This window comes from Anopheles coustani, chromosome 3 (genome assembly GCF_943734705.1).
Source record: "Anopheles coustani chromosome 3, idAnoCousDA_361_x.2, whole genome shotgun sequence".
Classification (NCBI taxonomy): Eukaryota; Metazoa; Arthropoda; class Insecta; order Diptera; family Culicidae; genus Anopheles; species Anopheles coustani.
In genome coordinates this window covers 95903211-95926628 of record NC_071288.1, presented here as the reverse complement: position 1 = coordinate 95926628, position 23418 = coordinate 95903211, and the positions used below count along the sequence as shown (strand labels likewise).

General features: G+C 43.7%; 3 protein-coding genes and 3 non-coding genes across 6 annotated transcripts; 3 read left to right on the top strand and 3 right to left on the bottom strand.

The window, feature by feature from the left end:
- Positions 1-2201: 2201 nt before the first annotated feature.
- Positions 2202-2273, bottom strand: Trnap-cgg (transfer RNA proline (anticodon CGG)). The gene has a single exon. It is a non-coding gene; the product is annotated as a tRNA-Pro (tRNA).
- Positions 2274-3662: 1389 nt separating this feature from the next.
- On the top strand, positions 3663-4708 carry LOC131260848 (mitotic spindle assembly checkpoint protein MAD2A). The gene is made up of 3 exons (XM_058262685.1): positions 3663-3849; positions 3921-4067; positions 4132-4708. The coding sequence occupies exons 1-3, from the start codon at positions 3786-3788 to the stop codon at positions 4560-4562; spliced, it is 642 nt and encodes a 213-aa protein (XP_058118668.1). The 5' UTR covers positions 3663-3785; the 3' UTR covers positions 4563-4708.
- An 839-nt stretch (positions 4709-5547) lies between these two features.
- Trnar-ccu (transfer RNA arginine (anticodon CCU)) lies at positions 5548-5620 on the bottom strand. Its single transcript has one exon. It is a non-coding gene; the product is annotated as a tRNA-Arg (tRNA).
- Positions 5621-6077: 457 nt separating this feature from the next.
- On the top strand, positions 6078-6780 carry LOC131260850 (zinc finger HIT domain-containing protein 3). The gene is made up of 3 exons (XM_058262687.1): positions 6078-6165; positions 6232-6392; positions 6463-6780. The coding sequence occupies exons 1-3, from the start codon at positions 6095-6097 to the stop codon at positions 6690-6692; spliced, it is 462 nt and encodes a 153-aa protein (XP_058118670.1). The 5' UTR covers positions 6078-6094; the 3' UTR covers positions 6693-6780.
- Positions 6765-16342, bottom strand: LOC131260832 (beta-glucuronidase). Its single transcript, XM_058262665.1, has 10 exons — positions 16216-16342; positions 9462-9570; positions 9103-9403; positions 8864-9030; positions 8261-8792; positions 8019-8191; positions 7724-7952; positions 7329-7505; positions 7123-7261; positions 6765-7047 (listed from the first exon to the last, which is right to left on the bottom strand). Exons 1-10 carry the CDS (start codon positions 16310-16312, stop codon positions 6860-6862), a joined length of 2112 nt encoding a protein of 703 aa, XP_058118648.1. The 5' UTR covers positions 16313-16342; the 3' UTR covers positions 6765-6859.
- Trnas-cga (transfer RNA serine (anticodon CGA)) lies at positions 7593-7674 on the top strand. Its single transcript has one exon. It is a non-coding gene; the product is annotated as a tRNA-Ser (tRNA).
- Positions 16343-23418: the final 7076 nt, after the last annotated feature.

Genomic DNA, 23418 nt, shown 5'->3' with positions numbered 1-23418 from the left:
CACAATCAACTTAGCATAAAGAAGCAACTTGTGTGTGCAACGGAACGATGCAGTTCGGTGCAACGGAAACAAAATACACACCGTCAACATGCGTCGTTACTCTTGTGTGTCCGTGTGTGTTTGTCCGGGCCAAATCTGCAACTTACGACCAAAATACACTAACGAAGAGCCGCTCGATTTTCCCAGCGGCGATCCGGAGGGAATTCTTCCCGGTTGGCGATAATATGCGATAAATTTCCCCGCATCGTCGGCCCGCACCCCCCGAAAGTGTTCTGACAATCTTTTTGCGTACGAGAGAAGGAGGGAGCCCCATCGGGAAAACCGTGTCAAACTCGTGTCCCCTGCCGCGTCCCAGAGCATAAACGAGATGTTCCTTGTTCGTGGAGATAGAGGATAACAGCACTCGGCCCGGCATTGCATTTTTCCTATCAAACAAAAGCCAAAAGCTAACCGTGGAACCGAGCCAACATCCGTCCCCGAATTTTCCCTAAGATTAAAACCTGCTCCACCAGAAGCGGGAAAAGGGGAGCTTTGCACCCGTCGGAGGCTCGACACCGGAAGCCGTAGATTTTGTGCAAGTTACGCATTCACAAATCAAATTGTGCAGCTTGCCTACACACAAAAACACACACACACGCACATACGCACACCAATTCCCCAAAGGGTGCAGATTTACTGCAATTTTATCTCCAACCGATCGCCGGAGGAAGGGGTTGATCAGAAAGTCAAAAGCTCCCCATCGGATGCCACCCATTTTGTTTTCTGTTTTATATATTCCTTTCCCTCCGTTTTTATCTAAAGATGGCCATCCAAGGGGATCTGATATGTTTGGGTTTGCGTCTTTCGGTGTAAGTTTATGGCATGAATTTAAATAATTACAACGAATGGCCTGAAAAGGACCTTCAAGAGGACGCTGGAGTTGGATGCATTACAACAAGAGGATGTAAGCTTCCGTTTGGAATTTGAAGAACGAAATAAAAAAGTAGAGAAAGACGTTCGAAAACATTACCATAATCTGACCTGGGAGAGCTCCACTTACATCTATTCCATCGGGTGATTTAAGGTGGACTACCAAAATACAACCATTTATTATGATAGCTCGTAAAAAAATGTCTTGCGAATCTGTTTCGTAGAAAATCGTTTTGGGAAACAAGCTAATGACAAGGCAAACATTTACCATTCTCGCCGTAAAGAAATATCATAAACACTCCGTACTTCAAACGCCTGGACATCGTCTTCGTTTGTCTAACGGTCGTTTATTTTTCACACACACGCACATGTCCAAGCAGGGGTGCATTCTTCGGTGGCCAAGGTATGTGAAGTGCCTTCTTGAGCGCGTGCCATAACACCAGTCGTGCCTCCGCAGTTTGTCGCGCGAAAGGCCACATCCGGGAAGCCGATCACCTTACCACCTACTCGCAAAACCGCGAAGTAAACACGCCGACGTGAGACACGCCAAACAAAAGAAGAGTTTACGTGTGCAGAATTCGCTTTAACACTGAAGAAAATGTTAACGTTTAATTTCTAAAAATTAATTTGATGTTTTAACTATCATCTTTGCTGAGTAAGAACGCTATACTTTTCTAAGATTTATTTTTTGTAGATACAAATATCCTTTTTGTTTTCCAAAACATTGCTTCATTTTACATACATGAAATGTACTGTGAGAAAGGTATTTGTTGTCCCTACGATCGATTCACATGCGAGTCCATAAATCTTTTCTTTCTTCCAAGTACTAAAATCCAACCACGAATCAGGTATTCAGTTTCGCAAGACCTGATATGAATGGAGCCATTTCGTCATCGTAGTCGGCCGCCAAGACGTACGCACGAAGAAAGTAAGCAAAGCAAATATGCAAAGTATGTTGGGGGATGCCGGATTAGTCGCCACGACGATGGGAATGCGTGTGTGTCTAGGATTGAGGTCGACGCTCTTCTAGCCGGGCAAGGTGCTTTGGTGGGCTAACGGAAAGGCACGAAAGTGCGTGCGACGACCTTGTAACGACCGTTGACAGTGAAGGGAGAAGCGAAAGTAGCGAAAAGGAGTAGGAGAAGAATTGTGTCATAGAGTTTGTTTTTTTTGGTTATGATGAAGGCACGCACCGGCAAGCAAACCGGATATATGTAAAAGAAAAGTAAAAGTGGGAGTAGTGGGAGAGAAAGGAAAACGTTCCGTCGGGCAAAAAATATCTCTGCAACTTGGGGCTCGTCCGGGATTTGAACCCGGGACCTCTCGCACCCGAAGCGAGAATCATACCCCTAGACCAACGAGCCTCTTGTATGACCGCGCGTTACAATGCGTACTGGTGTTACATATGATTACAGAGATGTAGGTTGCTAAAGTTCCTCTTGTGATAAACCATCAACACAATTTTTTTACATTTTCCACCACTCAATCTTTGAGGTTTTCTTTTTGCGATATACTCTAATCGGATCATGAAACTTCCACACGAATTGCGAAAAGCTTCAATAGGCCGCTAGCGGTCGGTGAATCAAAATAACCCAGTCAACCTAAAAGGTTGATGGAATCGTTTAAAATGTAAGCTTCGAAGCTGACGACAGTGGCCACCGAGGGGCTCGTTTGATGTGCGCTTTTCCATGGCGGAGTAGCTGCTGATGACACGTTTTTACCCCGTGTCATGTTTTCTAACTAGCCCGAATCCATTGGACCGAAAATCACACAAAAAGATGTGCTCCACGTGGACGATGGAACCGAGCGCAGCGTAGCATTCTTTCCGGATGCACTTTTCCCTCGAGTTTCTAAATATATTCACCTACTAGCACTGCTACTACCGACGAGGTTGGTTGGATGGAAAAATGTCCCTTGGGGATAGACCAGTTTTTGCTCCGCTAATCCGATGATGGATTAGAGATGGGCCACTTTTTATCTACAACAATGTGGGCGGTGGGGAAAAAAGGCATCGCAACATGGACCATGTATTTGATCGATGGCTATTAGCATACAAAGGCAGATGTATTTTGACAAAGCCTTGGAGATTTAAAACCACTCGGCAGCCCTCGGGGAAAGTCCGGGACATTATGGGAGCCTCACATCAAACGAAGCACGTTATCCAGCAAACGAGCTGCAAACCACTTTAAAGTCGGAATTAAAGTTAGTTTGATTTATTTATTTATTTTGATTTCAGTCAAAAGAAAAGCAAGCAATTATTTTCACGCTCGATTGATCTTTCGCATTCGTAGAGTGGCTAGTTTGCCATGGCTTGCCACTAAAATTAATTGCTCCCCAGTGGCATAGATTCGACGAAAAACATTGCACAAACTGTACCCAATAGTAAATAATTTTGCATTTTCTTTGCTCATCCCTGGGGGGCCTCAACGGTCAAATTTGTCCAGCTTCTCTATTGACAAGAAAAAAGTTTCGCAAGTTCTGTTCAGGAAATTAGGTCTTGTAACGAGTTCCTCCGTAGATACATTTAAAATATTATCGATATCTTTCTTGATTGCAACAGTTTTTAAAGTAGCTATTTGCATAACTATGCTTACAAAAAGTACTTGCCCACATAAAATAGTACAATTTTCGTTATGCTTACCAGTTTGACGTTTAAAGAGGTGTCAAACGTCGTTTTATTCTTGGCAGACATCGTGTACAGGCAGCTTAAGAAGGTTGTCAGACTGAAGTTTGACGTTTTTGAAAGTGGCGCCGGTTTTGTTGATTTGTTGTTACTATCCTTGGGTTCAATCTTTCGTCCTTGCTTAGAATTTTGTGTTTTCTGGTATTTTAAGTGTTTCATTGGGTGTTGCACTTGGCATACGTTGGCTAGAGGCATGACTACTCAAGCAAATTGCATCACCATTAAGGGATCGGCGAAAACTGTAGCACAATACTTAAGTAAGTAAAGTCGTAAACCGCCAACAAAGAAAGAACCTGTGAAATGGCGTTTCATTGAATGTTCTTTTCAGATTATGGAATCAACTCGATCCTTTTCCAGCGAGGAATTTACCCACAAACAGAATTTAAGTTCCAGGATGAATATGGGATTCAGTTACTTGTTACAAAAAATGCACGCGTGCAGGAATTCTTGAATAAAGTGCTCAAAACGGTAGAAGGTAAGATACGATACCGGCAAAAACTTACTTTCCTCTGTTCATCATATCGTTGTTAACATTTCAGAGTGGTTGCCGCAGGAGAAATTGGAACGTATAAGTATGGTTCTGTTCGATATACCGACGCGGAAGGTTATCGAACGCTGGGACTTTAGCATTAAACATGAAGACGACTATACCTGTAACGAGAACTCAGAACCAATCTCACACAAGGATGTGAAAGTAGTCCAATCCGAGATACGCAATGTTATGCGACAGATCATATCGTCGATCAGTTTTTTGCCAGCCATTGATAACCCAACGACATTCGACGTGTATCTGCACCCTAAAGAGGTCGCGTGCAAAAAGGGTGTTCCAGAGCTATGGGAATGGAAATCGACGTGTGATATCGACATACCAAACAGCCAAGCGGTGAAGCTGCGCTCATTCTCCACCGGTTTTGATTTAGTAGAGACGGAAGTAGTTTACAAAATCGTCGAAAGCGGAAAAAAAGAATAGTAGTTAGCTCACTACCTCGTGGAGGATCTTATCGAAACAAACTGGTCACTCAACATTTCCAACAACGGCGTTGCATGTCTCGCTACGAACCAAACTCATTATCCATTCTTATCATTATTTTTGAATATAATCAACTGTTTTTTTTTTAACAAACCAAGATTTATTTGTTTTTCCTATACTAATTAAGAAAACATGTTAATATTTCAATTACCGCGCGCTACAGTTCCATTGTTTGAATACTAGACAGTACAATTTCAACTGTGGATTGTACTTGTCTCACTTACTGTTCGACACCCATACGCGTTACCTTCCTTGGCGGCTCATTGTTAACTCTCTCCAAATATCTTAATTTACCAACGGTTTGCGACATGGTGGCGAAAAACGGTGTGACACCCGTATCGCCTACATAACACTAAGCTCTATAAACGAAAGGCAGTTCGTTGCGCTTTGTCTCATTGCGTACCGATCATGATCGCCTGGATCAATTCCGGTTGAATGTCGATTACGCAATGCAAGCACGCAGACGACTACCGGATCCACGACACTAAAATGTCATCAACCGCGGCGCAAACTGGAAGGGATAGGTACCTAGCGAAGCGGATGTGAATATAGGAGACCGGGAATTTTAAGCATATCGGCGCTAACTGACCCCGTGCTGCACGAAAACATTTCCCCACCAACACTCGACTGGGGGGAGAAGTGTTTGGATGATAACCTTTTTGGAAACCTGTTTCGTGGCTCCCATGACATCCGTGAACGTGCTTGGCTCATTTGCGCACGCTTGTGGCCCATTCATATGTTTCGCACGGCTTTGATCTCAACCCGCACGTTTTTTGGTGGGTCCTCCACGACCGGGTGACTGAAATCACGGGACTTTGCTAATATTTCCGTAATTTCGTGATAGGTTCCATGAAAAAAGATTGTTAGAAGCTGGTTGGGCCAGCTGTGGTATAAATAGCAACAAAAAAGAGCGTCGTACGCTGGTTACCCCAGATGGGACTCGAACCCACAATCCCCGGCTTAGGAGGCCGGTGCCTTGTCCATTAGGCCACTGGGGCTGTGTGGAAGGCAGTGGTTATTGCAGCATTTGAACGCTTCGTCATTTTGATCAATCGAACAATGCGTTTTTCTCATTCAAGTGGATATTTTCTGGGATTTTGAACTTTACACATTTTCAATTCGTAATGGGAAGTAGAAATTGTTAAAAGTAAAGTGGTTAAATATTCATTTGAATCCAATATAATCGTTTTTTTAACCGTCACGATTTCGTTAAACGTCAAACGGAGCATCGTTCGTTTACATTGGCTGGATCGAAACTTGTACTGATCATTCCATTATTTTCTTATAAAAACTCCATCAATACGATTTCATGTAGACTCAAAAAATTAACTTCTATCACAGTAAACATAAGGGCAACTTTATTTAATTTTTTTCGTAGCTTCTAGCAGAAATTATTCGAATAACTGACTACCCGTTTGACGTTTACAAAGCATCTGAGCGATTGTTTTGATTCATTTGTTTGTGGTGAAAGCATGGATGGAACGTGTGGAATTTGTAAGCAAAATGATCGGAAATATAAATGCAAAACCTGCAATATTCCCTAGTAAGTACCATCGTTACATAAAGGCCCACTGCTGTGAAGTGTAACAACGAATATTTTCTCTTGTAGCTGTTCTGTAATATGCTACAAAACACATCAGGAACAACCATGTGAACCAGCAGCCCTTCCAGGTGAGGTACAGGCAACATTCCGAGAAGATCGTGTCCCAAAAAAAACGATCCTTTTCCCAACCGTTGACACCGTGCCACAAGGAAAACTTGAGCTACTCGGTAAGTCGGTAACCATACCAACAAAGAGTAAAGCCCGTTCAACTAATATTGACTTTCCTTACCTCCTTAGGACAAAGCGAACAACTGAAAAATCTGCTGCAAAATCCTCATCTGAGGCGTTTACTGAAAGAAGTTGATAACGGTCGCGATGGTATGAACGCCATACGCGTGGCAATGATGGAACCGCTTTTCGTGGAGTTTGCCGACGAGTGTCTGCGAATAGTTGAACCGCCTGAAAACGAAACTCAGCCAGTAGATCTTAACGAACTGGTGTTCACAAATCTTCAACACCGAAGATAGTTGTTGCCTCGATCAAGAAGTACCTCATAAGAAATATTACATAAGGCATAAACAATATACAAACACAAGAGGTTGTATTACAAAGGTATATTTAATCAATTCGTAAATGGAAGAAAACGTCAAAAAACATTCTCGAATACTCCGCAATGTCTAAGGTAGGTTTCGATTTACAGCTCAGTACGCTCTTTGGCCATCGTGTCGTCTGGAACGGTGTACAGGAACAGGTCATCCGGCAAGTGGCTTTTACCAAGCTCACCAAGGGCATGGTAGCGTTGCCGTAGGAGATAGGCGGCCGCCTTCGGTTGGCGGTTCCTGGTGAAGATACCCTTCTTGTTACCCCCGACGCGGGTGTACGCTGTAAGATAGGGAAAATCGTTAGCTTCATCGTCGGGGCCATCCGGTCCGTCCGTGGCGTGAAATTTATCTTTACTTTGGGCCGTTTTGAAGTCGGCAAAGTTCCACACAAACTCGCCGATGAAGAATTGCTGCTTCCGCAGTGCGTCGAACGCCTTAAAGTGCTGGCTGAAGACGCGTGTTTGATAGTCTTCTGACCAGATGTACGCAGGAAGCTGAAAGTATCAAATCACTGTGTGCAATTCATGTTTCTTTCGATTGTACTTGTCGCGGTCCACTTACCATGTGGAGGCCTTCCATCGTATCGGCACCGTACTCGGACATTAGCACCGGCTTGTTGTGCTTTTTGTTCCACGCTTGCGCTTCTTCCACCACTCGGTTGGTGATCATGTTGAGCCGGCCGGCATTGGAGTACCACGCATTGTACCGGTTAAAACTGACGATATCCAAATGTTGTGCCTTGAAGTTGGAAATGTGAAAAATGAACATGAATATGTGTATTAAATACCGTTTTATATTAGCAGTTTGGCACCCGGCCTTCATGAAGCAGTCGTGGCCGAGTGGTTAAGGCGTCTGACTCGAAATCAGATTCCCTCTGGGAGCGTAGGTTCGAATCCTACCGGCTGCGAATCGAGAAAACTTTTTTTTCACACCCATTTTTTTGCGAGACAACTCACCGCTAGATCGTCGTTAACGTGGACCGCAATGGCGGCTGTTATTGGCCGCGTGGGGTCCAACTTTTTCGTATACTCAGCTACTGCGGCAAAGTACGCGTTGGCTTTGCTTTGACTAGTGCGTGGTTCGTTGGCGATTGACCACATCACCACACTGGGATGGTTTCGATCTCGGTGGATAAGTTGCTCGATGCTGGATTTATGCTTTTGCAATAGAATCTGCGAATAGTTCCTGAAACATGGAGATAGGCAGGCGTTTTTTAAAATAGTTGGAAAGGACCCTATTTGAATGACTTACTCAGTGTCCACGCTTGGACATTCGTCGATGATCATGATTCCGTGCTCGTCCGCGAACTGCATGCTTTCCTCAGAGTAGGGATAGTGAGATGTCCGGTACGCATTGGCACCGACCCATTTGAGCAAATTAAAGTCTTTGGTTAGTAACGCATAATCTAATCCCTTGCCACGTATCTGAAGGAGAAGGAGCAAGAAAGGAGGATCAATATCTCTTCAAAGAACGAACCCCTCGCTCATTCATACATCTGAATCCTCGTGGCGTCCAAAACCTCTGAAATAGATCGGTTTCTCGTTGATCAGGAACGAAGTGTTATTCCACGCCAACATCCGAATGCCAACCTTCGTCCGGTAGACATCCAACACCCTCTTCTCAGCAGCTCCTTCTTTACCTTTGGGAGATTTGTTTGACTTTGATGTTGAAAGTGTGATCTCCATCGTGTAAAGGTAACCCGGTTCGGGATCCATCAGATACGGCCACCAAAGTTTCACCTCCGGGATAACGACCGTCCCCTGCAGTGTCCCCTCGGAGCTATCGTTCCCGACGACCGTTCCGTTACGATCGTACAACTGCACCAACACCTGCAAATCATCCGTTTCGTTTGTGCTTGCCACAATCTGGTAGTCTACGTGACCCTCGTTGCCTTTGTAATCGGTGTGGACCACGACGTCTCGGATGTGAATTTGAGGTACCGTGTAGAGGAAGACCGATCGATGAATTCCGGCGTAATTGAAGAAATCGAACGTGTACGATTGGACCAACTCCACTCCATTGTCACTGTGGGGAGGATTAAAAAAAGGATATTTATTTCTGTTTGTATGGAGACGAGTTAGAAGCATTCTCTTTACATGGCCTGGTTGTCCACCTTCCCCTGGGGGATGGTCACTTGAAGCAGCACATTATCGCACAGCACTGTGATACGGTTCTCTGCACCATACTTCAGCACCTTCGTGACCTCCGCTTCGAACGGCAGGTGACCTATTTCGTGCTTCGCAACCTGCACTCCGTTAATCCACTACAAGGCAACAAAAAAACAATGTTACTATATATGACTTGGAACAGCTCAAATGGTCGTCTTCTGTCTTACCACAATCGCATCGTAGTGGACGGATCCGAAACGTATAAAAACCCGATCACCACTCTTCTCCCACGCCCGGGGGACGAAGAACTTCCGATCGTACCAGACCGTTCCAACGTGATCGCGCAGTGCCGCGTCTTCCGTGATGTCGTTGTAACTCCCCGGGACGGGCATATCGATCGTCTTCCGGAACCGTGCCAGATCGTCACTAAACCACTTCTCCCGAATGCCCTGCGATGGGTGGTTGCTATCCGAGCGCACAAAGTTCCACATCCCGTCCAGCGACTTCCGTTCGCGTGTTTCCGATTCGCTGCAAAAGAGAATGGAGGAATTTAAAACAAACCAAAGCAACAACCAGCTGTACTTACATCGGATAGAGGAGACCCTCCGTCGTAGATTCGTTGCCTGAGGTGAACATGGCTCCGTAGACTGCGTTTACCATGTAGCCAATAACGCCCATAACCATGAACGTCACCACTGCAGAGTCGTTCATGTAAAGAAAAAGATAGAGAAATAAAGGAATCAATAATACTCATGTTCTGAATGTGATTAGATCTCGATTTAGCTCATTCGAACTTCGAGAAACCTTCCACGTGGGGACTCGATTACGAATTAGATCAGAATAGGATTTACTGAAATTACACTTCCGTTCACCAATCTGTTTTAATTTGTGCCGGTGACGGTGTAAACGGTTCATAAACGTTCGGAAATCGTGCTAATTGCGGTATACGTTAAAGCTGACGGTTCCGACCCGCGGGGCGCGGGTTAAAATTAGCCTACATGGGGCCTACGCCGCACGTTGTGGACGCTTTTCCGAAACAAACGTTTGCCGTTCAAATGAAACCATTATTATATTAAACATTTTGCCAACCCAAGGACACGTGCATTATCGCATTACCGGGGATTTTAAAACTAACGCCACTCCTTTCGCGCCAACAGCGAGCGAAAGGTGTGGAGTTGCCAAACTAGGTGCGGTCTTAGGGTTTTTATTTGGTGGCAATTTTAGGTGGAGGCTTTTTAGTGTGTTTTTTTATGTATTACCGGTATCTTCATACCAAACACGCATCATCCCTTGTCGTGAGGGAAAATGTGTTCTTTAAGGCATGTGGCCTTCATGATTTTTAGGTTAGGATATTTACCAAGAATAACGCGTGAATCGTGTTCATAAATTGTGTAATAACTTGACTTGATCGTTTGCGGGAGAATATCCAATCATGCACCTTGCAATATACCCATTTTATTCCGCGCCGGCCAGGAATTCGCTATCCCGAAACAGTTGGACCACTTGAGTCGACTCGGACTGGCCGGTAGGGACTCCAGATATAGACCAGTGTAGCAGTTTATTGCCGAGTTCTCGAGTGCACATGGTGGATCGCAAGGTTGACTGAGAACGTCATACCCGTTTCTCCATGTATCTCGACGTGGTAATCTCCACATTCCCAACTCCCCCCCCCCCCCCCCCCCCCACCCCTCTCATCTCACCCCTAGCCTCCTATTGTTACCCGGCAGATTGCATCATGGGGGCTGGCGTGCGAGATCCGATGCTGGCGTCTTATGCTGTTTACTCGCGTCGACGATCGTTTCATTTTCCGGCGTTAACTAAACATTTTCTCGCCTCGGGAGTGTGCGGAAAAATGCCTGCGATCACTCGTTCAACAAGTCGGTCAGTATATTGATTGAAACGTGAGAAATAATCGCCTGCCGCTCCACTCCGGTTCCTCCCGTTGGCCAACGATTTTACCATTACATCACGTCAGTGGAGCGCCACCGTCGTTATGTTTGTTTTTAAATCTAAATGAATCAGAATGATGAATCCACAAATATTCAAGGTCTCTCTCTCTCAGATAAAAGTCTCCAAGTTCCGCTTGTCGATGGTTCGGTGTAGAAGACGTATCGGTAGATTCAAATTATCCAAGTGAAACTTCAGCGGCCCTTTTTCGGTAACATGAAGGGTTCAAGTAGTAGGTCAATTGGCTGTACCGGCTAAAAATCTTATCATATAAGAATATGACCGCAACATTCTATCGGTCTCCACTTTTCCCTTTGTTGAAGTTTATATCTAGTTTATATTCTTAGAAAAGAAATGCGTGCAATATCATGGTTATCACACCAACCAACGCTATTTGCGGTAACTGGAATTTGGAATGGATTGCGCCGAAGCTTATCACAAATGGCGAAACAGTCGCCTGGCAGATCATTTTGCATTTTTGCGGAAACTGTTATCGTTTTCCGGTCCTGGGATGTTTGAGTTGTTGTTGTGTTGAGTGGCGGAAACGGTCCATATAAGAAGATTTGTTGAATGAACAACTTTACCACTTTAACAACGCACTTTACTTGCTTAGACGAGTCTTAGTGACGTAGAAAAAAATAAAATTACCTGCAACCATTAGTGAACGGTGCTTCTTCCTTGAACGCTCTCTATTCCCCGGATTGCTTCCTTCGCTTCCCACATCCACATGTGACGACGAACCGCCACTGCCTCTGCCAGTATCACTGCTATCACGCGATATGCACGTACCCGTTAGTCCTTCGACTACTGACATGGCTTTCGTTGCTTCGCACTAAACTATCCAAAACCTTTTGCTTCGAGGATGCAATATTGCGTGCGCCATTTTGAAGTATGATGACAGCATGGTTGGTACGATCGGCTCATCCGCGAAATGCAACAACAAAGTCAAAGGGTGATGATTGCATTCTATGGTTTTCCCTAACCCAACGACCAGTTCGGTTAAATCCAGGCTATTGATAATTCCGCTTCAATACTTCAATACGGGAATACTTTTCGCATTAGAACTTCACACTCTGCACTTTCCCAACGCCAACTGAGAAAAGGCAAGCCTTCTATGGCTTCGCTAGGAATCGGCTTATGCACCTCCGGTTACACTTTTCCCATTTGGGGGAAATTTACTTTTCCTTTCGTTTGCAAGCGCGAACGCTATCCTCACGCCGACTAATACAAAATAGAGGCGCTTCTTCGATCGACTGCCCTAGACAAGCACTGAGCTACTACTGACATATCAATAACCGACATGCTGGCGTTTCGAATTGGTCACGAACAGGTCGCTATCGCCGGGTGGTAAGTTGATATTCGAGTGTGCTGTCTAGAAGTTAGTTAGCATATGGTAAACGTTCCTTTGGTTTCCGTTTGATTTGCATTCGATGCTTTGGGAGTTTCGTGCTGCAAGACAAGTAGGCCGTGTAAGTTATCATCTAGAGCCCCGGTTTAATAAAAAAAAAGGGAAACCACTCGATGTTAGTTCGACATGATAATCGGCAACTAATTGAACATTAATGTTTCTTTAACAACATTTGAAAACCTAAGGCATGATCGTGAAGTCCATGATCGGGAATTATAAACAAAGATTTAGCGTAAGTTATTTTTTCTCTTTGTTTTTAAAGCAACCATTTCGTTTGCTTATTTTCTTTATGTTTTCCCTGGATAAATCCCACATTTCTATATTTCAATTCAAATCCGATTCCACAGTTCAATTTAAATCCATTTTACTGATCACGTGGCGCTGAAGACCTGACTTTTGCTTCCACCAGTTTACCGCAAATCATTGTATGCTTCTTTTTTCAAATTGATTGTATCTATCATCCAATAGCAACGTTTATTTTATTGCCTGACGATAAGCTTGTTTTTGGCATTTAATTTCTACGCTTGATTTGTCTCTTATCGCTCGTGAGTTCGATAGACGAAAATGAGGCGCCTGTGAAATCCTCACACGATTCCCCAGGCTCTTACCGATGAGGACGATCACGATCAGGCGCATTCGATGGTCGTGCTGGATGCGGCGTAGCTTCTCGAGCCGTCTCCGGCGTTTCTGCTGCTCGATTGGAGTCCGCAAAAACTTTCCTTCCGTACCTCCATTAGACAAAGCCAACATATTTCTCGCTAGATCGTTTAAGGTTCACTAATTGCAGCCGGCTTGGCTTGCAGCATCAAAACTACCGACACGGAAACACTCTTATCGTTATCGTTGCAATCGGTGCAACTTGGTACACATATTTTAAGTGCGATTTATTTGGTCACCCTGCGAACATCGCGTGATATCGTTTTCGGAAGGAAGAGATAGTCACATGGTCAATGGGGAATACACTTTCCCACGTTGGAGACCTGTTGGCTCCAAGAACTAGGCTGGTGAAGGATAATGAGATGGAGTTTTCAGAACGGACTACCGGAAGCCCCTTCCTACCTGGGACCGCTCCATCGTATGACTGATCGTACGAATTGCTTAACCCTTCCCATTGGGTAAGGTTCCCTTTGATTAAACGTTTGTGACACCACTAACACTCTTTCGGTATTATCGGACAGACTTTTGGATAGAAGTGATAGCCTCACCCAGTGATTCTCAATCGATGGAGTGTTCGGTGTTTAAATTCAATTACTTTTGAGCAGCGTGTTTTAAACGTACACAATTCAAATAATTAACTCAAGGTTCTGTTAGTATTTTCAATTACTAAAATTCTATCGTGCTGTTAAAGGTGGTTGACAAACTCTGGTCTATCCTGACATTAAACACAACATTCGAGCAGCAGTATTTGTGGTTTTCATAGTATTTCTTATCGACACTTTGGTCACGTCCCTGCAAATACGAATGTATGATGATAAGAACACTAAGGTTGATCGATAGCATGGTGTTACGAGAGTATTACCAACACCCGATAACAGCAGGCGAAACAATACGTTTTGGAGTGCGGCAGTTTTGGTGGCATGTGATGTGTGCGCAATTCGCATCTCTTTAAACATTAAACAAAATCATGTTTAGCCTCTTCTAGATGGCATGGATAAACTCTTGTGCAATTTTGGATGCACAGGAACGCTGAAAGGAAAACATTACTTCATGCGGTGTTCTTATCTTGACCATGTTGGTACTCAACATCGTTTAACCTACTTTTATTCTACATGCTGGTTTGCATTGCACAAGCCACGCTTCAAATGCAGGTCAAAATATATTGCAACGACACCTGCTGGTGTTCTGATAAAAACTTGGTGGCATTTGCCATACTGGGCTAGGAACAGGTAACCATCCTTTATATCACAACCATACAACAGGCGGCATGTTTTTATCTAACGTTGCCGGGGAGGGTTTAAAACTGTGCACATAAAGGTGAAATGCCGACCGCTTTGTTCTTCCTCACGATTGGACACGCACGATCGATACTTTCCGACGTGAAGTTTTCTTGTGTGCTTGTAGAAACTAACTTTTTTTTACTAAATATGGTTTATTTATTTGCATCTCGACTAGGGCTTGAATATGACTTAAATTATACGGACGAAATTCCTGATCTTCATATATAATCCAAACACACCGATCGCATCAGGTGTAGATTAACTTGGACTTGCATTATTCATTAGGTCCGGTTAAGGAAAATTAAATTAGATACCAATTACAGCGCATTATGGTGATCGATACGTTGGGACGCTGTTGATCCTGCCCTTCGTGCGATGCGATTCATCGATCAAGATCATGGCAAGTGAGCTTTCAAATCGCGCTGCAACTGCACACGACTGCATTCACAGTAAGTTCAGCAATGAGGTAAGCAATAAATTACGATCAGCATCACCCAAAAGAACTCGCATCTTGGAATGCTGTCACATTCATTTTGCGATTTTATACAATCGCTTTGATGTTGCATGGGGTTCACATAGGGCACCAAAAAAGAATTGTAAGAATTACCAAACCGGTTTTGACGGTGATGATGAGACTTTATCAGGAGTTCTCAACCGCTTTGTTAATGGAACCTTGCAATTAAGTCAGTGGTTAAAGCAAAAGGAAATAAGCACTATGTGGTAAAGCAAAAAAAAATAATGCTGACGGATACGAACATATCTCCTTCAGTTAACCTTTAGAATTTTTCGTCAGCTAATTATCCAAACTAAACATACTTAATCTGTATTTGAGCCTCGACAGAATAGTTAATTTTTGTAAAGGTGAATGTTTAAACTTTTAAATACGACACAGTTAAATTGAAAATTCTTTATGTTTACATATTTACCAGTTGAACGGCTTAAAGTACGTGCACTGCGAAAACGACGAATCCCCGTCTTGCGCTCCATCGTTCCAGCATCCCGCCGCTTCATCTGGATACACTCCAAAAATCCGAACAGAACGCAATCGGTGGTCAGTGGTCCGAATTGTTCCAACGCACACACGAACGGAGACACCGTAATCAAATTAATCGGTACGGTTGTAAAAACACTGGATAAATAAACTGACCGGAGAAAAACCTGGGGGACTGAACTACCAAAACGTCGCACCAGTTCCCGCCAGCTTAAACCGCCCAAAAGGCGAATGGCCGCAAGCCCAATCAACTCCGATAAACGCGCCCCTTCTCGATAATAAATTGCGTGGACACCACACGCGTGGGATCAAGCTTCAAGAGAACGATCCTCGTTTTTCCCAGTTTGGGCTCCGATCCGATCAACGTTCCGAATGGTACTGGTGCACAGTGTTGGCAAGGACCGCGTACTTGTACGGCCGGGTTGGTCTCAGTTGCGAAGTGGTTTTATGCTTGACTGGGACGGTGGGGACCCGCACCTCCCTTTCCTGTCCCCATGGGATGGATACATATCGTACGCATTAGTTGCGATTGCTGCGGTCTTCTGGCGGTTCTTGCCCTGTGATCGTTGGGGGCATTTTTCATGATCCTCTGTTTCGTTTATTGCCTAAATGCTTTGGTTGTAGAGTGAAGGAAAAGAATGCGGTGTAAACATTTAATCGTGGGCTGCACATGAACGACCCATGTTGGGGCGACGTCACACGCCAGATAAATCAAATTAAATAAACCGCCATCAAATTGAGTGCAAGGAACATCAGGAGCGCGTAGGAAAAGGTGAATTCCCTGTTTTCTGTAGTTGTGATCTCTCGTTCATTGTTCCGAATGTAGATAACGGTGATAACAGCGGCTCATTAGGATGAGGTGATAGATTAAAGGTAAATAAATTGAAACCATGAAAGGCACGTGGTATAGCATTAGCTTATCGGATTCTTCGTGGTCTTCCAGATCTGTTTATCATGGAGAAGGTCTTGTTTGTTTATGTTTTGCTACCGGCTATTAAAAACCTGTTTTACGAACATAAACATGTTGGATATGTTATATTGATTTTCTTGAACTTACCTTCAAAAAAGGCCCGAATTCTGGCTCGAATCGGTTCCGGCAGACGCCATTGAGATGATAATGCGGCTACCGGTGCAAACGAAGTTGTAGTTAACATTCACAGCTGGAAAAACCGAACGAAATTATGCGCGGAACAAAATGTTTTCCACAACAACACAAAAAAGCGACTGCATCACAGAAAAACAAAGTTACTTCTGATTTGACTAGAGTTGGCAGAATCAGGATTCGGAAGACTCAAGATTCGAATCCCATTTGACGGATTCTAAAGATTCGATCCGTCTCTGTCTTGATCCGAATTTATCCAAATCCGAATTTGACTCGGGTCCACACTACAGCGCGACGTCGCCTGACAGGCGCTGAACTTCATGCAAAAAAAATCTAGCGCGATTCGCGCGACATCGCGCAAGGTTTTTTTTATATGGAGTTCAGCTCCTGTCAGGCGACGTCGCGCTGCAGTGTGGACCCCGAGTGATGTGAGTCGAATTAGTCACGTAAGGCTGGTGTCATTGCTTTACCGCACGATGTTTTGTCGGACGACAGGTCCGCCAATTTTTCTGTAATTTTTTAAATTCGAAGACGATTAAATGAATTTTATTATTTTTCTTAGATGAAAGGCACAACTCCGAGTTTATAAAGTCCAACTTTGTTGACAGATAAAATCGGATGCGTCCATCCGATAAAATCAAATGATTTTGATTTTGTCGTGCGGAGAAATCGTACGAACCTTGCAGCTGTCAAATCCCATACATTTTCGCCTGTCAAAAGATCGTGCGGTAAAGCACTGACACCAGTCTAAGGAGTCGATCTAGAGACTATGTTGAGATTGATTTTAGTTAACTCAAATCTAACGCTGAGTAGAATGGATTAGAAAAAGATTTAGTTTTTTGCGCGATTATGCTTAACTTCGAGAAAAGTTTTGAAACTATTTTCTACCATTACTGTGAGAATGCTTTTTTTACGGCAAAAGCAATTTATCAGTTTTGATTTAGTGGGAATCTGATAAGGATGAACGATTTCCAGACATTGATTGATTTACATCATCTCACGACTTTTTGTTGGATTGGGATTCGATGTACCCACCACTAGGACGAAGCTGCAGCCCGCCCAAGATCGATTGAAAGATAGGTCGGGTCAAAGCTATTTTCTGCTCCGCCATTATTATGACAGTTGTATTGCAATGTGTTTACAAACATACTTACGATCAACGACCGGATGTGCAGGTTAGTATAATAAATGTGCACAGCCTTCTATACACAGCTCGGGAGGGAGTACGACCGCTGACCACAACACGATGAAGATCGTCATCGGAGATCTAAATGCTCAGGGCGGGCAAGAGAAGGGCTATAAACGATTATATAGTTAACGATATAAACGGGCCAACGATTGGAAGCTTTAGTGTCCACCACCATGAACTTCGCATCCTCGAGGCACACGAACATCCGTAGCACCTTCTTCCAGCACAAACCTCGTTTCAGCTACACCTGGGGATCACCAAAACAGCCACCACCATTCCCAAATAGACCACGTTGTAATAGACGGAATGCACTTCTCGGACATCATCGACGTACGTACGTACAGGGGCGCAAACGTCGACTCGGACCACTTCCTGGCTATGGTGAAGCTACGGCAGAAGCTCTGCGCTGTCAACACACTGCGTCACCGGCCAACTCCACGCCTAAACACGGATCGGTACCGAACACCTGTTGTTACGCGACAGCACTTGGGGGAGCGCTAGTGGACAACAACGCGACCACCACGATGTCCCTCGATGACCACTGGCGCAGAAGCAGAACAGCCGAGCAGACGCAATCTGCTAAGCCACCAGTTCCGGAGGAAGTAATTTGATCGCCAATACAAGTTCTTTCTCTTCATGTCAGAAAAAACATCAAACGAAAGGACGTGTGGGCCATCTGCTGGACGAGGGACAACCCGCAGCTGCTGGCCATCATGGAGAAGACGCAACTGTACTGTGCTGGGCCGACCCGGAGGAACCGATCACCTGCTCCACTACATCTGACACTTTAAGGAACTGGAAATCACGGTGGAGGCATCGCTGAAGAAGCTGAACCTCGAGACGGCTTTACGGTTTGGAGCAGTACGGCCAGCTGGTCGGCTGCTTGAAAAAGCTCCCCGAGAACAGCCCGCAGTACCCAGATCAACATGGTGCTGCAGGAGAGCAATCTACCGGAAGCGTTGGAGCTGCAGCAGAAGGAGGGCCGCTAACTGGACTCGTCCTGGCTGCTGGTGAAGATGCACATTTAGCAGCCGTATGTGATGTCGGGCCTTCTCGCGGAGGGGTACATCGAAAAACAGATACTGGCCCAGCTCAATCCGAACGATTCGGTGCTGATCGAGCAGATTTAGCGGAGGCGGCAACTGCGCTCCGGCTGCGCGAGTACGAGCCAGCTGCTCGGTGGCATTCATTAAGCTGGAGGCGATCGAGACGATCTCCGAGTCACGAAAAACGTGACCCCCCCGCTGCCATCGGTTGATAGGGCAACGTATCTGCGTTCAAGTTCAACAAACACTCCATTTATCATGATCTTTTCTTAAGGTCGGTACACATTCTTCAAATCTATTAATTCTCAACAGGTGAAATCGTTAACTTATAGTTACAATAACTGAGAAGTTATGTTCCATTATATTATTTTCACTTATAACATTACTTTTAACACCAACACTTTTACATTTTCGGGAAGGTACATTCGAATAAGTTTTAAAAAAAATTAGTATAAGGTATGACAGTTTTTAAATTATTACGAATCTGAAAAGACGATGTTCTAAAGGTCGTTGGGAAACAAAGCATCCGGAAGTACGAAATGTCAACTACAACTCAACAAAATTACAATAAATGTAATGCACCAAAATAAACTCAGATGCTTTCCGTGGAAAAATGGCTCAAATAAGTGGTAACGAATTAACGTGATTAAGCAGACAACTTTTGATTTAATTACTCCTAGTGGAATGAAAATAAGACGTAAAAAAAGTAAACAGGTTAATAAGACATTGGAAAACTACTACTAACTATACTTACTCTGCCTGCCTAGAGCGCAAGAACCGATAGAAGGGCTCACAAACTAGAACCACACTTCACCGTCCTTAGGGCGGATAATAAAAATTGTCATTTTGATTTATATATTTTGATTCTTGAAGTGCTCTACCAAAGCCCTGTGAGCGAAAGAACTCACCACAAATGCAGCAACACCCCTTTCGGATATTTTGATCAAATACTATCAAGCATGTTGTTTATTTGAGGTAGTATATAAATGCGAGTTTATTATCCAATAACTTGTTTATCCATACATTAACAATGCTTTTGTACAAGTTTGCAATGATTAGGTTTTTTTGTAACCACAGTTGTACTATTAATATTGTATCCACTATACAAGACTTCTATTTTAAAGCGAACAACTCGATTTTATTGAAAACATCTGACTTCGCGGTTTTATATATTTATCTCGACTGATTAACACATCGTTTGGGTTTGTTGTTAATTCTCCATCAACTCATCCTTCCCAAATTCGATTTAATTTCTACATAAATTTCATGTTTTGAATCCAAAGTGGAATATTCCATCCATTCTGTTAAAAATCTATCAATATTCGTCCTCGTTAGATTAGATTCACTTAAGCGTTTTGAAAACATCGAAGCCCATTCTTTAACCGAAACAGAATTGCCTGCAGTCAACTCATTTCGTATAATATGATCCGCAACGAGAACATTATTCAACAACGCATAATAAAACACACTATGATTTTCGAAATCCAGTTGACCGAAACAGTCGAAAGCGTCTTTCTTCATCAAATAAGTGAATATTTTCAGTTTGTTAGAGGTATTTTCACTGTTGCACACGCAGTAGAAGAAAGTGTTCCAGTTATCGTCTTTTTCATTGATTTTCTTCGCATCAAAACCATAATGTTCAATGAGACATTTCGTCAAAGTAAACCAACCCTGCATGCAAGCGATATGCAGAAGATTCCTGCTCCATTTATTGCATTTCCAGTTCAGTTCTCCAGTTGTTTTCAAGTAATCGCAAATTATCTTAACCGACTTTTCATCAACCAAATGATTTTGCTCAAATATAAGAATCTTGCCATAGCTATTGAGGCTAGAATGTTTTAACTTGTCCATCAACACAGGGATTCGCTCTTCGATAGTAAGATGTTCTTGTAATTAGTGAAACTGGTTTATTATATGTATCCTTCAGATTGACTGGTTGCTCAAAGACTCACTAATATGTTCGAGGAGTGCTTCTTTTATATACAGCTTTCTAGACTGCTTCGATATCAGATGTTCCTGCAAATTACACTCTCGTTTGAAAATATCCCCACCATCACCAAAAGCTATTTCAACGAATCCGCATCTAATAATTAGTTACGCATACAAAATTTTAAGCAAATTCTTTGCATCCCAAATGTGGCCAGGGACGAAAATAGAGGGCCATACGCATCGTAACGCACAAAATAAATCGTATCTCCTATCCGGACGAATATATTATCATGAAATTTTCTGTAAAACTCAAGAACACATATAGCAACAATAAAAAAATAATAATCCCCCAATACCTTTGACGTGCCCAGTTTGAGCACCGAAGCCTCCATATTGAAGTCACATACGAAAAGACGCTCTTTCCCTTCGAATCCAGTTGACCGAAGCAGTCGAAGGGGTCTTTCTGCATCAAATAAGTGAATATTTCCAGTTTGTTTGCAGCATTTTCACTGTTCAACACGCAATAGAAAAAAGCGTTCCAGTTGTTTTCTTTTTCATTGATTTCCTTCGCATCAAAACCATAATGTTCAATGAGACATTTCGCCAAAGTCAACCAACCCTGCCAGCAAGCGATATGCAGAAGATTCGAGCCCCTTTGTTTGTCTCTGTAGTCCAGTTCTCCAGTTGTTTCCAAGTGAAACGAAAGTCGAGCGGCCAGGCAGAATGGCTCCTAACAACTTTCACCTTAATTTCGCGAAAACTTAAACGACGAACTAGCGGACTCGGTAAAATCCCAAATGAAGCCCCCCCAGCCGAAATCGCTGTTGTGGCTACACCATTTGTGAGCGGATGCACCTTAAAGGTATGCAATTGGTGAAACAAATGCCGTTGTGTGAACCGTTTGAATTGAATTGGCGTTAAATTAAAGATGATGATGATACTGGAAAGGATGTACAACATAAACTCCCTCATGCATTACTTACATGAGTGTATCAAAATTCGGCTACGCCATCAACCTAGGGGTGCGGTATGAGGGGGGCCCACGGGCCCCCCTTATTTCACAAATTTATAACAAACTCCCTTTTTCGGTAGACCTAGCGCAGTCCGCTCGCTGCGCTCGCTGCGGGCGCGCCGCCGTTTCAAACTCATTTCTTCAGTCCAACTCATTGGTTTATGATCTCCATCTTGCTCAGTTTAACCGATTAGTTCCAGTCATTACAGCTTCTAACGGAAATTCAACTGTTCAAATATTCAAACTGAATTGATGTGCCACCTATTGCATACTTTCAGGCGCACATGTGGAAAAAATGACGACGATGCGGCGACGGGGGGGCTTCATTTGGGATTATACCGCGGACTCAAAAGACCTAAAAATGAACGCGACGCGTGAGTTGATCTTACTCCTGGCACCTCCAGGTCAAAATTGCGAACCTTTATTAAATATTTGATTGGTCTTATATACTAAAGCCAACCCTGTCGTCCCTTCAGCTCTCCGCCCTCTTCCCTTAGTCATCACCTCGCCTAAGCCTCAACTTCGCCGCTTCGTCATCCGCATTCCAGAATGGAAAACATTCCTCGGTTTCCGCGATGCTTCTGTGATGTTTTGTCATCAGCTGTGCTTGGGTTGAACAACATCTTAACTTCCGCGATCAACATTTCTTCTTCCGCTGTACACAACTCATAACAGGTCAAGCTCGTTGGCATTGTTACGCGATCCTACCGTTCGGTGACTGTGTGTCGTAGGTGCGGCGCTGAATTCTGCTGACAATGGGTTTTCGGCAACGCCGAGCCATGCGAGCTGTGCGGGTTCCGACGTTGGCTGTGTTCTGCTGACGCGATGTTTGCGCTTTCGCCGCGCGCGTTCGTGATGTGTCATGCCCAGCGAGCTTCCGTGGTTGCGGAGTGTTCTCTCTGCTGACGTCGATGTTTGTTGGCGATCTTGGCTGGCGGTTGGTGGCTTGAGGTGGAAGACGGTTGGGGCTAGCTGTTGGACAAGCTGGGTCGCTTCACAAGTAATCGCAAATGAACTTAACCGACTTTTCATCAACCAAATGATTTTGCTCCAATTTAAGAATCTTGCCGAAGCTATTGAGGTCAGAATCTTTTAACTTGTCCATCAACACAGGGATTCGCTCTTCGATAGGAAGATGTTCCTGAAATTTACACTCTCGTTTGAAAATATCCTCACAAATTTCTTTATTATTAGCACTCGCATACCAAAAGACGCTCTTTCCGTTCGAATCCAGTGAACCGAAGCAGTCGAAAGGGTCTTTCTCCATCAAATAAGTGAATATGTCCAGTTTGTTTGTAGCATTTCCACTGTTGGACACGCAGTAGAAGAAAGCATTCCAGTTGTCGTCTTTTTCATTGCTTTCCTTCGCATCAAAACCATAATGTTCAATGAGACATTTCGCCAAAGTAAACCAACCCTTCATGCAAGCGATATACAGAAGATTCCTGCCCCATTCATTGCATTTCCAGTTCAGTTCTTCAGTTGTTTTCAAGTAATCGCAAATGATCTTAACCGACTTTTCATCAACCAAATGATTTTGCTCCAATTTAAGAATCTTGCCGTAGCTATTGAGGTCAGCATCGTTTAACTTGTCCATCAACACAGGGATTCGCTCTTCGATAGGAAGATGTTCCTGCAATTTACACTCTCGTTTGAAAATATCCTCACCAATTTCATCATTATTATCCGTCGCATAAAAAAAGACGCTCTTTCCTTTCGAATCCAGTTGACCGAAGCAGTCGAAAGGGTATTTGTTCATCAAATAAGTGAACATTTTCAGTTTGTTTGCAGCATTTACACTGTTGCACACGCAGTAGAAGAAAGCATTCCAGTTGTCGTCTTTTTCATTGATTTCCTTCGCATCAAAACCATAATGTTCAATGAGACATTTCGCCAAAGTTAACCAACCCTCCATGCAAGCGATATGCAGAAGATTCCTGCCCCATTCATTGTATTTCCAGTTCAGTTCTTCAGTTGTTTTC

What these genes read in the sequence shown, in the direction of transcription:
- LOC131260848 (XM_058262685.1), top strand. Translation starts at nt 3,786, where the DNA reads ATGACTACTCAAGCAAATTGCATCACCATTAAGGGATCGGCGAAAACT. An exon ending in AACTGTAGCACAATACTTAA is followed by an intron (nt 3,850 to 3,920) that starts GTAAGTAAAGTC and finishes TGTTCTTTTCAG; the next exon opens with ATTATGGAATCAACTCGATC. An exon ending in AGTGCTCAAAACGGTAGAAG is followed by an intron (nt 4,068 to 4,131) that starts GTAAGATACGAT and finishes TTAACATTTCAG; the next exon opens with AGTGGTTGCCGCAGGAGAAA.
- LOC131260850 (XM_058262687.1), top strand. Translation starts at nt 6,095, where the DNA reads ATGGATGGAACGTGTGGAATTTGTAAGCAAAATGATCGGAAATATAAA. An exon ending in AAAACCTGCAATATTCCCTA is followed by an intron (nt 6,166 to 6,231) that starts GTAAGTACCATC and finishes TTTCTCTTGTAG; the next exon opens with CTGTTCTGTAATATGCTACA. An exon ending in AGGAAAACTTGAGCTACTCG is followed by an intron (nt 6,393 to 6,462) that starts GTAAGTCGGTAA and finishes TTACCTCCTTAG; the next exon opens with GACAAAGCGAACAACTGAAA.
- LOC131260832 (XM_058262665.1), bottom strand. Translation starts at nt 16,312, where the DNA reads ATGTTAACTACAACTTCGTTTGCACCGGTAGCCGCATTATCATCTCAA. An exon ending in GAGGGTCTCCTCTATCCGAT is followed by an intron (nt 9,404 to 9,461) that starts GTAAGTACAGCT and finishes TCTCTTTTGCAG; the next exon opens with CGAATCGGAAACACGCGAAC. An exon ending in AAGGTGGACAACCAGGCCAT is followed by an intron (nt 8,793 to 8,863) that starts GTAAAGAGAATG and finishes TCCTCCCCACAG; the next exon opens with TGACAATGGAGTGGAGTTGG.